Source organism: Anopheles coluzzii, chromosome 2 (genome assembly GCF_943734685.1).
Source record: "Anopheles coluzzii chromosome 2, AcolN3, whole genome shotgun sequence".
NCBI lineage: Eukaryota > Metazoa > Arthropoda > Insecta > Diptera > Culicidae > Anopheles > Anopheles coluzzii.
In genome coordinates, this window is record NC_064670.1 from 96,166,778 (window position 1) to 96,182,819 (window position 16,042).

Here is a 16,042-nt window from a genome sequence, read left to right on the forward strand (position 1 = left end):
ACCGGCACCGGCAACGAATCCTTACAACTGGCGGCACTGATTGATTGTGGTTTTTTACGCATCCCTCTTGCAGATTTGGCGTGGTGGTTGCGTTCGTCACGAACAGCTACATGCAGCATGGGGTGGAAAACATTACCACTTCCGCCCGGCACGGTGTGCACGACACCCGCCTGTACCTGCAGACCACCTCGGCCCACATCGACCACGTGCTGAACAAAAACTACCAGGAGCTGAACAACGACCTGAAGCAGCTGCTGCACGACGCCTCGGACAACATTATCAAGCGGCTCGAGGAGGAATCGAAGGCGGAAAAGCTGACGACGCTGTACGAGTTCGTGGAAAAGCTGCCCGGCATCAAGGGCAGCTTGGAGAAGATGAAGCAGCTTACCAGCGAGCTACGGATCACCGCCTCGCAGCTGAACGATGGTAAGTTGTATTGAAGCACAGAGGGGAGGGGGGAGCTGCTTCCGGTGCAAAGAAATAGACATTCGAAACGGTTTGGTTTTGTTGATTTTTGCAGGACTGCGCGGTGTGAAACGAGAACTGCTGACTTCGCTCAACAAGTGCGGCACGCAGGAGTGTATTAAGGTGATGGACGATTACAAGATCGGACGGTTGAATGTGAACGGAATCGACTACAACTCGGTAAGTCATGGGGTTATGGCGGGACTTTTGAATCTCCGGTGACGCTTGTGTGTTGGTGTTGGTGGTGGCAGAACAGATCTATTAGAAGCTTTTAAATTAAACAAGTATGCTTCATACGGTATTGTAAGTGTAGGTTACATTTGTGATTATTAAAAGCATTCAAAGCAAAGGTTTCAAGAGGTTCGTTAGGAACAGTATAAATGAAAAATATTAAAAGAATATTTAATACCTCAAAACCACTAATAACAAAAAGGGTAAAAAAGAATTAAATTTATTATTTAAATAATTGGAAACGATTAGGTGTTAGTCTTAGTGTATGATTTGTTTTAATCATTGATCAATCATCCATTCATTCATCTTCATGATTGATCTCATCGTACGCAGTATATTATTGATCGTGCATAGTAGAGGTTTCGTGAATTCGTAGTAGTGTAGGGTTAATTGCATCATTTTGCTTTGATGGTTTTCTGCGTATCAATCAAAAACTGATTATAACTTTTTTTATAAACTCATCTTGGTAACAACTAATCGATAAGCTTTTGGTTTTGTTTTACCTAACAATTGCTTCTAAATCTCTCTACTCTTTACATAAAGTAATTCATTATCAATGATGGTATCCTGGTTTCGTGCATATCATTCATGTTTCTTTCAATCATGTGCCCATCATGAATCAAACGAAGTCATACTTGCCATGCATCATTATACACTATTTCATCTTTTCCCCAAATTGTACAATGCAAATGAATTGGACTCGCTGGCACAGCCGCATTGCTGGCCAACGAATCACCCCGGCACTCCGGGGTTTCGCTCACCACCACCTTCACCACTTGATATTAAACACCGCAAAACACAATTGTTTCTTCTAACACCGTACCGAAACTAACGCAATTAATTAACCTTACTATTATTCATCCCGGACACATTTATCCACCGTCACATTACTTTCATCGTCGAACAGATACAAGACAGATACTTCCCGAGGGTAGGTGACTCTTTCGGCTTTACTGCTAGTGTTGGTTTGTGTTGTGTTCGCGTTGTGTTATGTCCTTCGTTTTCTGTTCAAAATTTCTTGATTTGTTTTTTTCCCCTTTTTTGTTGATAAAATGCGACTGCCCCGAGGAGTTGTATTATGATTTTTAATATTTCTTTTAAATAATTAATTCCTTATGCTACGCTCTCGTATTCTACTAATTTCTTCTTTTGTTAAATTAAGTTACTTTACTTTCCTACAACGATGCTAGTTTTGTTACACCTTTCTTTGAATTGTTCTTCGGTTCTTTAATTAACCCCTTCCTTAATATGTTTATCTCCTTCAGTGTGTAAGTGTGTGTGTATGTGTATGCGTGTGTTTGTGTGTGATATTATCTGCAATGTTTTATGTGTTGAACCCAAAAAAACACCAAAAAATCACCGTTAACTCAAGTGAAATTGGAACACAAAATTGGAGAAGGCAAAAGCAACAGACATAATATCATTCCATACAACATGTCGGCATTTTAATTGAAGCGCATTTTTCAAACAACAGTTATGCATTTTTTGTTTACATTTTTAGTTCTGTAAGATACTTATATGCACCTTATAACGTTGTAGGTCAACTCTCTATATATACATTAATGTTGCTGCAAGCATTATCTTAAGTTACTTTTTCCAATATTAAGCAGCTTTTCAGCAGCAAACCATGCAACTACGTGTATTGATTGTGCCAGTTGAACTAATTTCGATCGTGTCGATGTGTTGTTACGCTCATTTTATTCTTCAGCTGCCCGATCTCTCTCAAATAATAGAGAGTGTTAAGCAGCTGACGGACAGCAGCCTGGGCAGTGCCATCCACCAGGGTGTCGACCAGATGAACGAACTGAAGAGCACGCTGCGGCAGACCGTGCTGCAGAACATTCCGAAAGTGCAGGCCGCTTCGGACTCGACCGGGAAGGCCATCAAGGACGTGTCGAACATGCTGACCTCGCGGCTGAACAACGTGGCCGACACGCTCGGCAACAACTCCTACAAGCACCTGGACACGGCGGACGAGTACATCGAGCAGTACAGCATCTACCGCTACTACGCCGGGTTGGGCATTAGCTCCGTGCTGCTGCTGATACTGATGTGTCTGGTGTTTGGGCTGCTGTGCGGCATCTGTGGCAAGCGGCCGGACGGTTACGGTGACGATTGCTGCAACAAAGGTGCCGGTGGCCGCTTCTTGATATTGTAAGTGATCTGATTTAACTGTGATAAAAAAAAATCATTCACAAGGTTTTCCAGGAGTTCTCATAGCTGTGGGACACTTTTTTTTACTCTTTCGTACGTGAAATGAATTTAATGTAATGGTAATTGGACTTTATAGCACCCTTGTTAGACAAATCCAATAGGAATGATCAAGAAGCCTGTCCAAAAAAGGAGTCATAGAGTCCAAATTCAAACATATGAAGTTCACTTCCAATAAGAAACAGTCAAGGAAGTATCCGACAGCTATGAGAACGCCTGGGAAACCCTGTAACGACCTCAACGGTATCTTATTCGAATCCGCTTTCTCGTTTGACAGCTCGGTTGCCATCATCTTCCTTACCTTCTCCGTCATTTTGGCGGTCGCGTTGGCCTCCTTCCTGGTGGGCACGCTGACGCGCCGTGCCGCGTGCGACTCGCTGCGCGACCCGGCCAACGACCAGATCATCAACTATCTCGACCAGTTCGTCGATCTCAACCGGCTGTACGCGGATCTGCGGGCGCAGGCGGAACGGTCGCGCACGAAGCTGCAGGTCAGCGAGCAGGTGGAACCGGTCCACATCGGCGAGGTGATTGTGGCCTGCCAGCAGAACGAAACGATCTACAAGGTGCTGAAGCTGAACAACTTCATCGACATCCGCACGATACGCGACTTCCCGGAGCACTACGGCATTACGCGCGAGCTGGCGGCGCTGAAGGAAAAGATCAAGATCCAGTCGGTGCAAATCCTGACGCCGGAAGCGACGGAAGACATCCGTGCGCTGCAGGAGTCGAAGCTGAACGATTTCGATGTGGATAAGTTTACCGACAATGTACGTTAATGTCTGGTGCCTTGCATGGAAAAGGGTTTTAAGGTTTCTCTTTTGGTATAATTTTAACAGTTGACCTTCAACATCACCGAGTACAACTTGAACGAAATCGCCGACAAGCTGCGAGAGGTGGCGAACCGTGTGCCATCCGGCAAGGAAATGAACGACATCAAAGTGAACCTCAAAAACCAAGCGCTCCATCTGTCTTCCTACCAGGTAGGTAGCAGGTCCGGCTGTCTCGCGTTAAGAAAAGCTCCACCGAGTCTTTGGTTCACCTTTTCAGACCAACCTCGTCGATCCGATGATTGCGTCTACCAACGAGCTGATTAAGCTGTCCACCACGCTAGACACTAGCCTGAAGTTTGGCGAAAAGTCGTTCTCGGCGGCGATCGATAAGTTCCTGACCCAGATCAAGGACGCCGAGGAGTACATCAACAAGTACGGCAAAACGTTCGTGCAGAACGTGACCGAGGAGCTGGTGTCCGGCTTTAACAACCAGATCCATTCGTACATCACGCTCGTGATCGAGTCGACCGAGGGCGACATTGGGCTGTGCGGACCGGTATACAACGTGTACGAATCGGTCATTGTGGCGTCGTGCAATCGCATCGTCGATCCATTCGTAAGTATTTCACACACTACGGAACACAAATTATACCAATTAATCCATCGCTTTGTACTTTCCCGCTGTAGAATGGATTCTGGGCTGGCGTTGTGTGGTGTCTGCTACTGTTCCTGCCGTCGATCATTTTCGGCGTCAAGCTGTCGACGCTGTACCAAAAGTCGGATCCCTACCCGGGCCCGATGGTGGAATCGTAAGTGCCAAATGATAGTTCTTCTCTCCCTTTCCACACCCCTCTAGCTTACAGTAGTGATTCCAGCAGCCACCCCTGAACAACTGCATGGCTTAAGTAGATCTCCAAAAAGTATAGTTAAACATTGCGCTTGCATGTGTGTGCATGTATGTACTAAAACGTGTCGACGTTTTACTGTAGTTTAGTGATCATTGCATGAGATTAGTTTGTGCGGAGTATTAGACTGTGCTGCTGCATGCCGATCGCTTTATAACGAGCTTCCCACTGTAACAGTATTAAAATGTGACCGGCAGGGTATTCGGATTCCACTTGTGCTTTAAGATATGCTTTTTAGTTTTTAAAAATTCCTTCCGGGCAGCACGGAGCGTAATTCATGGTTTAAGTTTATTTTATGCAAAATATTAACATTAAGCTTTTAGCGAATTTTGTGAAATTGGCAAGTTTGAATGGGTATATGCTGTTTTTTGTTTGGTGGAATGTATACATTAGCTGGTAATGGCAGCTGTTACTATTTAAAGAGATTTTCCTATGTTACATACGGTTATGTTTTTGCAATTATTTAATAAATCCACTGTACATCGAATGCACTACTTAAGTTATTGGTTATGCTAGCAAGTTGTAAATATGCAAACTCCTTTCTGTTGACCCTAATAATACTGTAAAACTCAATTAAACTGTAATTTAGCCTAGGTTAGTGTAGAGACTGCAATCAGTTTAATAAAAAAAAAACGTTTCCAAAATAAAATGGGCTAAGGTGCTTCCTCCACTCCGCCACAGTTCGGGATTAGTTAGTTTTGGATTTAAAAAAAGATAATCTTTTTAATGGCGTGTAGTTCTAATGAAGCTCAACCAACCACAACAGCAGCTCACGTGTGTTAAACTTTTTGGAAAATGCTGTACAAAAAAGGCAACAAACGACAAAACCACAGTTTGGCTAGAGTTTGAGCTTTCGATGTTGCTTCTCAAACTCTCAGCAAATCAAACTACGTGAGCTGTCTGTTTTCGTTCATCGTTCGATGGGGCGCACGTGTTAAATATGTATTTGAAGCGTCTGCTTCCCACTTTTCGTTCTCAACCTCAACGGTGATGATGCACGCGTGCTAGAAGGAACGCTCTGCACTGGACATTGCAACAAGGATATGCATCAACCCCAGAAAAAAAAATCCCCTCTGCATCGTGCACCGCCAATACACTGCCGCATTTAGTGCAAGAAAACGTATAATTTGTGTGTTCATCTTTTTCGTCTTTCGTTTTTCTAATCTCTTCCCCTTTCCACGTAACACACATCCGTCACATATCTTCACTATCGGGGTTTGTTACCCCCCCTCTCATACTCATTCGTTCGTTCGTGTAGATTTGATTCATTATTAGATTGGATTTGAAGTAATTTGGTTTCAAAGTCGCGGTTTGAAAAGAGTGTAAAATAGTGTGTTTTTTCTTATTATTTTGTGTTTTTGTATTAGTTTCTCGCCAAAAAAAAAAACGGTTTCAGCAAAAAAAACACAATCCCTCCTTCTTGCAAGTTGGTTTTTGCGTGTGGTGATGGCAAACTTTCTCTCACTCTCTCTCTCTCACTCACTCACTCACTCTATTGGATGCGATATTTTATGTTTGTGGTATTGTTTCTCTTCTTGTCATTTTCCGTTCTCATTACAGTGAGTATCTGTATGATGCCTACACCGAGCGTGATAACATTCCTCTCGCGAGGTAAGTTCCCCCCCTCAGGCGGCTGCCAGCATTTCCCATTTGTGCGGGGGAGAAGATAAAGTGGGGGGGGGGGGGTATACGAGCGTGTAAATGAGCATTAGAAGCCAGGAATGATTAGGTGTTCCGCTCTCCCCGGCCAGCCCTTTGATCGAATGATAGTTTAATGACGATGCCCAAAGCAAAACGACCCCATTTTTACCTACCATCCCATGCGAAACGTGTCTCTCACCGTAACAACTGTTCGTTTATTAATCGCCTGCATTTTCTGTTTTTTTGGTTCTTACTCTCCTTTTCTCTTTCTATCTCTTTGTTGAGATGGTTTCTGTCTTTTGCGATTTGGTTTGGTAACGTTTACTCCATTGTTTGCGCATTTGTATTTTGTTTTCTCTATCGGTTTTGTCTCTTTTGTCTCTTTTGCTGTTTATGAGCGATAAAAAAAAATCCCAAAAAAACCTCCCTCTGGATATGTTTAACCGATGTGTTTTGTGATGAGTTTTCTAGGACCTTACTCTATACATGATAATGCCACACATATGTATTACATACATTATCCATTTTGGAACGTATTTCGTATCCGTATATATATACCTTATTCCGTAGTGCCTATTTTAATTGAAACGAATTGAACCGAATCAACATTATTTCAGCAATTAGTAATGCATTAGTCGGAGCGGTTTGTTTTTTTTTAATCGATCAATATCCGTTTTTTCTAATCGACATCCTTTTTTCTCTGGTTGTGTTTCTGTTTTGCAGTGGTCCGAAAAACAAGCGCCGCAAGAAGCAGGACCGTCGCCGTGAGTCGCGCGATCGCCGCGAGATCTACTACGAAGAGGGCAGCCCTTCGCACAGCCGCGACCCGCGGTACAACGATATGGCTCCGAAGTAAGTGTGACGTTCCGCTCCGTGTGGTTGTAGCATTTTGTGTGTAAATAATGGTTAAAAAAAACCCCCAAAAGCTCTAAGGGCAACTCCGTTCGTGGTACTTGTACGGTACCGTAGCAGCGTAAAACAAGCGTCGATCTCGGTGCACTTGAACGCTTGAACTTTCATATATACCATAAGAACAACCAATTTTTACATACACACATACACATGAACATGCATTGTACGATTCCATCCCCGTATTCATGCATAAACCATATAAGCGCGCATAAACGTCCGTTTGTTTTTGGAAGCGAAGAGAAGGCGAGTTCTCGTCTTCGCGTTACATTTGGCCGTCATCAAGGGACGCTGATGCGTTTGATCATCTCGGTAGCATAAGCAGAGGGACCGCCCACCCCGTCACCAGTAGGAGCGGTGTCGTGTGTGTGTCTGTTTTTGTTAGTAGAAGACTAGTATGTAGGATAATGAGTAGTAGTGCTAGGGTAGGTGTGTTGTTGTGTGTGTTTTCCCCGGTCCTTTTTGTAGTACTCTCGTCTTTTTTTGTCTAGCTCGAAGATCATCATTTAAAAGACCCACACAACACACAAACACTTTTGGAGATTGGTTTTGTGTCTTCCATTGCGATCGTGTCACGCCACGACGTGCGTCCTCATCATCTTGTAATATGCGACCGAAATCGCTCATGAAAACGATACACACGCACCCACACAATCCAAAGTTCACGCTTAACACGCCCCCTCCTCCCTCCCTGGAACGAGGACCTACCGTGGTGTTGGCATGTGCGTCGCTAACTTCCTGCCTCTGTATTTCTGTACTTCCGAACAGTGTAGTGTCACAGATCCCTTCAATACTAACCCATCGCGGCAGCGATACGGCGGCCTCTTCGTCCCCGCCACCCCCGGTACTACTAACAACTTCCCACCAGCAGCAGCAGCAGCGCACCACACTGCACCAACGACACCACTCGACTCCCCTGCCACTGTCACTGCCAATGTCGCTATCTGCACCGGACGAGTCGCTGGACGCAGATCCACCACCACCATCTGCACCCTACAGCGGGTATCAGAACACCAGTCCCGCCTCGTTCCGGCGGTCTCAGCCCCGGCCGGAGCACGGTGGCGACTCGCCGAACCGGATGCTTAGCCGTCTGTTTAGCAAAAGTTTCTTCGACGACTTTCAAACGGCACTGGAGCAGGTCGATCGTGTGCCTGCTGCCGGTGGTCGTGGCTCGTCCGATCTGCTAACGGTAACGGGTGTGCATGAGCGACGGCCGCACCATAAAGCCTTACTGCTGCAGCAGCAGCAGCAGCAGCAGCAACACCATCAACACCACCATCATCATCAGCATGTGCCACCACGGCCCGGGCATGTTAGCCGAAGCAATAGCAGTAGCGTTGGATCGGTCCGATCGATGGCGCTCGTGCCGACGCGGACGCCGTCCCCGCTCGACTTCCGTACCATGTCCTTCCGGCGGCCCCGTTCGCTGGCCAGTGAGGAGCAGAGCGGTGGCAAGCAGTCGGCAACCCGTACCGACAGTGGTTACGAGAAGTACTAGCGTGTACCTGCCCAGGACTGGTAGTGTGCGAGTAGTGTAGACATAGCGAGAGTCGTCGGACAGCGGCAAAGGGACACGGTCCGTCGATGCGGCTAGACCGTTGTGGCGATGATGGGCACCGTGGTGACAGGTTTTGCTACCAGAGCTTCATCCATGCTATATCTCTCGCTCTCCCACTCTCTCTTTCGCCTTACAAAGGGAACAAAACCGCTCGTGTATGTTGTGGCCATAGTCATCTCATTATGTTTGTGCTGATGTTGTTGTTGTTGTTGTGTTATCGTTTTGGTTTCCTCAAGGTCCACCCCTATTCACCTATTTACTGTAATATTCTTGCTCGGTACGCTACACTCGTTTACTTGCTTGATTGTTGTTCCACCCAGTGTGTTTGTGTTTATTATCACGTTCCGACACATTTCCCTTTAGGAGAGGACATTAGGTATTAGCAACACTACACTGTCGGTGAAAGTAAAGAGCACTTCTCTTCGTTACATTCAGCGCAGCGTTACATGCTAAAGAAAATCCCCAAGTTGCATTTTGACCCTACCTTTCCAGCCGACAAATTGGTGGTTTTGTAATATTCTAATTTGCCGGTTTTCAACCAAAATATTTATACAGAACATGTAGTTTTCTATGAGATAGATTGATTTCGATGCTACGTTAGTAATTTGATTTAATTCTGAATGGAGCTAAATTTTATAATTTTGGATTGATTTTTAAATTTCAATAAAAACCTCATTTATTTTGCCCTTAGCATTAGCTTAAAGAGCAATAATTCGGGGACTATTTGTATAGTAACTTGCTATTGTTGAAAAAATCAAACTTGTTTATTTTTTGTTCCGCTGCAAGACACATCGAAAAATTACAGTAACGGATACGAGAAGTAAACCAAAATCGAAAATATCAACAAAAAATTTGTTTTGATTTTTACAATTTGGATGTCATTACAGACTTTTTCATATACAATCTGATAAAGTTGCCATACTTAATGGACTCTGTGTGACGTTGAGTGATATGCCTTTTTTATTGGTATTTGAAAAAAGTATTTTTTTTTCTAGCGATCTTTTGGTTTTCTCTTTTTATGAAGAAAAAAAACTCAAAAACATTTGTGTGTAAAAATTTAATTTTAGGTGCCCGATATCGCCCGAACCAAAATAACGTTTCCAAAGTGCATTTTTTGCATCATTATCACAACTAAGTTTGAATCCCTTCATTGAGAGGTACGAAAAGCTTTCGTTTTAACTAGAGGTGTTACAAACGAATCTTTTTGAAGATCGGCTCAGTCCAAACCGTGAGTCGGATCAGAGCGTTGTGACCAATCATACTTTGTAGTTTGTTATTAAAAATCACATACGTGTAAGATGTGTCTGTTCTGCTATCTGGGGAGAGAAGAATAATGATCCGAAAGTGATACCCTCAGAGAAGCGCTGATACGGATCTTTCAAAAACTGATGCATGTTTCGCTCGCTCACTTTCCAGATCCGGATCGTTCGAACGAATCCGTATCTGTTCAGTATTTTTTAGCTGTTTGTGTACGGTTTTGAGTTCCTACTTCCGCAGTACAGTGATATATTGAATATATGGTTACACCAATATGCTCCTTGGGTGTTAGACCTACAGACGTAACGCGTAACGCTAACGTAACGTAGAGGAATGTTTTGTACTTTTATCCTACTGTCACACTAGCTACACTAGCACAGTAACACTAGTAAGCGTTTAGTGGCACAATCAGTGCTTTACCACCGCTGTAAATACACTTTCCTTCTTCTCACGTTGATGTCTGGTAGACAAATTGAGTGATCATTCGTTGGATAAGAAGGCTTTTCTCTGATTTGTTCCTCATTTTTTTAATCACGCACAAAATCGAACTGAAAAACTCATATGTTATGTTTGGTTTTCTTCATACATCTCACGACCGAGATGTTTGTGTAAATGTCGTGTAAAACTGTAACGTTGGTACCGTGATGTTAATGTGTGTGTGTCTTTTTTCTTATACATTTCTTTAAATATTTGTCTTTTTTCCCTTTTCTTTCCCTTCTATCGGGATACAATTCGATTCTACCACTACGTTCCTCAACCATCATCAACGATCCATCGGCCCAAACGATTCTGCTTCGTTCTTGTCTCGTTCACAAACATACCCAACCCTACACAATTCTAATACCCTAAAACTAAACTAAAAAGATGCCACTATATGAGCACCTGTGATAGTCGGCCACGGGCTGCGGGGTTCGGTTTGCCGCAACAGCAACAATGCTATCGTCCTATTTCGTAATGTAAGAACCTCCTCCTCCCCCTTCATAACGCAAAGACACATAGCGCGAACACCGCGAACGCGCACCTCTGCAGCAATCTGTGAGTAACAATAAAAATAATAATAAAAATCGTCCGATTGCATATGAAAAAAACCTGCATAATGTGTGTTGTTGGCTGATGCTCCAAGCATCTCGACATCATCGCTCGATCTTCCTGATCCTCCCCGTAGTGAATGATCGTAGTCTCATCCCCCTACCCTTTGCCCTCTTTTTCTGTCTCTCGCACACACACACACACTGATCCCAGGCAATTTCCCGGACTGTTTGTTCCTTTTTGTGTTGTCGATTGGTTTTGTTATGCGCATTTACCCCGTAAGAAAGTGACGCAACGCCTAACCACTGGTTGCGCAAGTGGTTGGCAAAGCACGTGGTAGACGTATATTGGCGAACGAAAGGAAAGTAAGAGGTACAGTTATTTGAATTGAAACAAATGTCAAAAATTAAACAAAACAATTGGAAACAAAACAATAAACATAGATAGAGAATGTGAAAGGGAAAACAAGGCCATGTAAGGTGCCCAGACAGTTAGGACCAGATGAGATGTATGTTCATGTGTATGTGTTTGTTTGGTGCTGATGGAGAAAAAGTACGCGAAAGAAACGCTCGCGTGTGTATGTGTATGTATGCACGTGTAAATGTACTGTGTACTGAAAATAGTGTAAATAGTAACAGAAAAAGTAAACTAAACAAACAAAAAAATAAGATAACCAAAAACAAAACATGCACTTTTTCTCTATACCCTTATTACTCCTTTCTCTCTCTCTCTCTCTTTTCACATCACAGTTTTTGTTGTTTTCATTTTGCTAGTAATGTGACTTGATCGCCCGATGGATGATCCTTTCCTCTAATGGTATGCTTTGCTTGCACACTTTCAGAAACTGGGATGGAGCTCCGCCACGGTACCAGAACCCGCCGATGGCACCACCGGCAGCAGAGTATGAGCGACCACCACCGTACTACTATCCGGGCGCTCCGAGCGAACACGAGTAAAGCGCGCCATTAATGTCATCCCTTTAGTTCCGGACAAGATCCGCGGAGATTTGTTTCGCCTGCTAGTATGTTTGGACAGAGTGTGTGGAAGTAGGAAATGATCAGTAATGTACGGTTTGTCGGCCAGACGATCCTGACCAATGGCTTCTTCCACAAGATCCCTTCAAACAGCACCACACACAAAAACACACATCCGCGCGTGCCAAGGTGCCAGAAAGGAAAGGGAAATGTGTTCAAACACTGGTTGCACATGAAAGCGCATTTGCGCTTATTCTCTATCATCTATCATTTACAAAATTCGCCATCGAGAACGGAAGCATAGCACGTGGTTTTTTTTTCGTTTCGTTTCGTTTCGTTTTGCTGTTTTGCGCAGTAAAGCTCCTTCTTTATTTGCCTAACCGACATACACACGTAAATATTATACTCAATGCTGTGCAGGAGTAGTAGTAGTAATAGTAGTAGTAGTAAGAGCGGAAGATTGAACTTTTAAGCGGTCCTGTTTGTTTTCCGTTTTGAAGCAGTAAGAATTAGTTATATTTTTCATACGCTCTACTGCGTTGCCGGGAGTTACGCGACCGGGATCGGTACAAGCATTTAAAAGATTTAAAAGAGACGCGAGAGAGAGCAGCAAGGAAAATGTGTGTGTGTGTGTAGTATGAAAATATAAGAATCTCAAATTCGGTGTGGCCTGTTTGCTGCCATAATTTGCTCCATTTTCAATGCAACGCCGACGAGTGTACAGGGGTTTGCTGCGTTGCTACAATTTTCATTCCAAAAAAGGACCAAACGATTCTTCGAATGAGATCATTACAAACGAAACAACCATGCGCCGCAATATACGTAGCATTTGATCGTGCATAGATCGTGACATACCTTCCGTGTGCGTGCGTGCGTGTGCGTGCGTGCGTGTGCGTGTCTGTTTGCTCAAGAATGTTAATTTGAAAAGGGAAGAGAGAAAGAGAAAAAAGCGAGACATTAAAATGCTGAATACGCATGAAGTTTTATCGAATTATAATAATTAGTGGTTTGATCGCACCGCCGCGACCCGATCAATCAGTCCGCTGTCAAAGGGGACAAAGCAACCGCATACTGCCCTTCCCCTTCCCCTTTTATTGCGATTGAATATTCAAAATATTCTCTGTTTAGTGGGTTTTAAGTGGTCCTGTGTGTGCGTGCGTCTTTTTTACCGCCGTCTTTTTGCTATTTACGAATGCTCCGTGCCCCTATCGTGTCGTCTTCGAATGGACGGGTACAATGCTCAGTTTACATCAGTCACCACACCGTAGCAAATCCTCTTACCGGCGTGGTGTGGTAGTAGGTAGCGTACACGGGTATGTTGTAAAATGGGGGTTTCAGCAGCTCCCTTTGGGTTTTGGTGTGGAGAAACAAAAAGCACATAATTTAGAGTAGTAATTCTGCTTTGAAAAAAAAAGGAAAGAAAGGGCTGGTAGACGGCAACAGGACAGAAGTTCCTTAGGGTGTTTGCATCGAAGGGGCGGGTTGAACGTTTAAACTCTGTGCTTGTATAAATACCCCGAAGGCTGATTAGCTGTACGTTGTAGGTAAAACACACATCATCTTTCCCCCCTTTTCCTCCCCAGCCAAGCACTGTGGTTTCGCATTTGCAAACGATCAACCAAGCGCAGGTTTGAGCTGGTTAGATGGCATAATTATTATGTTTTGTTTTTTGTTTTCCGTTGCTTATCGTGTGTCTGTGTTGACGTACGCTGTACGCCTTCCAGCGATGATAAACGTTTCTTCTTTTTTTAACAAAAATCACCCCGTTTAGCCCGAATCTCGCGAGTATAGGTTATTGTTTCGTGATTTTATTTTACTTGCTCGAAAATGCATACTTTTAATGATCGAAAGAAGAAAAAAATGTTCTTTTAGTTAATTTAGGATGTTTTAGGAAAAAAAAGAAGAGAAAAGAAAACACCACAATGCGATGCATTATAATTTAGTTTAATTTGTTGCTAGCAACAGTAGTAGCGATAGTGTATTTCATTTATTATTAGTGCGAAAGGTTTAGTCTTTTTTTTTGTTTGTTTCGTTTGCCTGGCGGGTTCGGATTCGATCAAGCACTTCTCTTCATTCGGCCGTAGAGTGTATGAGTACATGTGTGTGGTTGGCGAGGCATCTTTTACACTGCAGGGAGATGTTGGTGTAAAGTGCCACGTGCTCAGTAAATTAGAATTTTAACCGTTTGTGTTGAGGATGAAATAAAACTCAAAACAGAAAAGAAGAAAAAACAACCTATCCGTAATCCCATTATCCATGTGACGCGAAGACACATGAGTGTACGAGGTGAATTGGGATAAGACTTTCTTAATAATTACTATTTAGCAAACGAATCACATAACACAACCGCTCTACACAGAGAGAATGACACAAAGACGCTGTGGAAGAGCAGTGGAAAATAACGATTCTAAAATAACAGTACCCAAAAGCTCTATTCTACACACACACGTACGATCTTTTTATCCTTCTCAACGCGTTGAACGTAGATGGTGGAAGATGGTAAGTGTGACGAGGCAGTAGCACACATATATACACATATGCAGTACAGAGAAAAAGAGAAAGGTGTAAAGAGCCGATAAAAAGAAGAAACATTTTCGATTGGAAAGTTGGTAACCAATGTAACAAAAACAAAACAAAAATTGGCATAAGAGAAGCAGTTGGGAAAATATAAACACACACACACACACATGTAGAAGAGTAAAACTGGTGTAATGTACAACAGCTAACATACTTTTCAGTGTGGATTTTTCTCCTCCTCCTGTTGCGTGAAGTTGCAGTTGCGCCGGAGATTGCATTTATTCGTATAAATTCATGTACCTTACTGTGTGTGTGTAAATGTATGTGTGCGTGTGTGAGTGTGTACTGGTATTTCAAATTTGCCAATTCTCAAATTTTGTGCACGGTTTGCCCCTGATCATCATCATTCTTCTTCACTCGTAATATTATTCTTGATGAAAGTGAGGTAAAAACGATCGTCATCAAAGCTACGATCTACATCAATCTGTTGCAGGAAAGGCAAACAAAGAAATACCGTATAAAGCTACGCCAAGTTCACACAAGTGTTTTCTACATGCAACAAAATGGGTCAAACAAGAAGAAGAAGAAGAAGAAAAACAACAAAACAAGTAAAACATATAAACACACATCTCAATGTAATACAGTAAGAAAGAAGAAACAAAAATCTGGAAGCAAAACAGCAAAGGGGGTGCTGGCAAGAACAGATAAAAACTATGACAGATAACAGAAACAAACAAGAAGAAAAGAAAAACAAAACTAAAGTGATAATATATAAATAAAACTCAACAACAACAACAACAACAACAACAACAACGGTAAAGAAACATACGCGAAGAGCAGAGAAAAGATGCCGAAAAGATCGTAGTGTAGAGTGGAAAAGATGAGTTGATTAATGAAAGAAGAATGACAATGCGCCTGTTAGACGGTAAGTGAGTTTTTAAATTATTTGTCTACAAACAATCTTTGTTGCACGAAAACGTTCTAGAATGCATTTCCTTTGCAGTGCTGAAAGAGCCAAATGACATAATGGATGAAAAATGAACTTTCCGGTTAATGGTACCGATGCAAGTAGCTCATTCATGACGCGCGCGCGCCCTTTACCAGACACGGCTTGCATACGGATCGTTAGCCCTGCTCCCGCTCTCTTTAAGCGTTAAAAGTGCATACTGTGCGCTCTGGAATGGCGTTATGCAATCTAATCACTGCATCCACATCGGGAGAGCGGCTACACGAGCCACCATTTTTTTTTGTGGCACCGTACTCCAACCGCGCTAAGTCAACAGTGCGGTAGTGTGCGCTTACACGCCCGAGGGTTCATGGTTGTCTCGATCGCGCACACGACACAAACAAAAGCAATCGTACACGAGCCGCTAGTCTCCCCCCAGTGCGGGTGCTGCGGGAACTAGCGGCTAGATAATGCGGGTCTAGGTCCCGCTGGTCTGGTTCCGGCAAAAAATGGGGGAGGGCGACAAACGAAGACGGCAGACCGTGTAAGGTGAACGTGACGTTTTCTTAGTTTTTACACCTCATCGGGAGGGTTGAAGACGTTCCCTACATCTTCTTGTTGGTGTT

The 16,042-nt window shown here is 43.4% G+C and overlaps 1 protein-coding gene across 7 annotated transcripts in view; it reads left to right on the plus strand.

Annotated features, from left to right (window-relative positions):
- Nucleotides 1–15,246, plus strand: part of LOC120949424 (prominin-like protein) — a 45,005-nt gene extending 29,759 nt beyond the window's left edge. For 3 of the 7 annotated variants that reach the window (XM_040366714.2, XM_040366717.2, XM_040366716.2), the window contains 11 exons: nucleotides 74–426; nucleotides 521–645; nucleotides 1,604–1,627; nucleotides 2,405–2,850; nucleotides 3,185–3,677; nucleotides 3,747–3,890; nucleotides 3,958–4,296; nucleotides 4,368–4,489; nucleotides 6,146–6,196; nucleotides 6,950–7,078; nucleotides 7,904–10,921. In XM_040366714.2, coding sequence (XP_040222648.2) covers nucleotides 74–426; nucleotides 521–645; nucleotides 1,604–1,627; nucleotides 2,405–2,850; nucleotides 3,185–3,677; nucleotides 3,747–3,890; nucleotides 3,958–4,296; nucleotides 4,368–4,489; nucleotides 6,146–6,196; nucleotides 6,950–7,078; nucleotides 7,904–8,633 — 2,956 coding nt within the window. In that variant the 3' untranslated portion in view covers nucleotides 8,634–10,921. Of the gene's footprint in view, nucleotides 1–73; nucleotides 427–520; nucleotides 646–1,603; nucleotides 1,628–2,404; nucleotides 2,851–3,184; nucleotides 3,678–3,746; nucleotides 3,891–3,957; nucleotides 4,297–4,367; nucleotides 4,490–6,145; nucleotides 6,197–6,949; nucleotides 7,079–7,903; nucleotides 10,986–11,820 lie in introns of those variants that run through there. The other 4 variants (XR_007452016.1, XM_040366721.2, XM_040366720.2 and 1 more) reach the window with 4 other exon arrangements.
- Nucleotides 15,247–16,042: the final 796 nt, after the last annotated feature.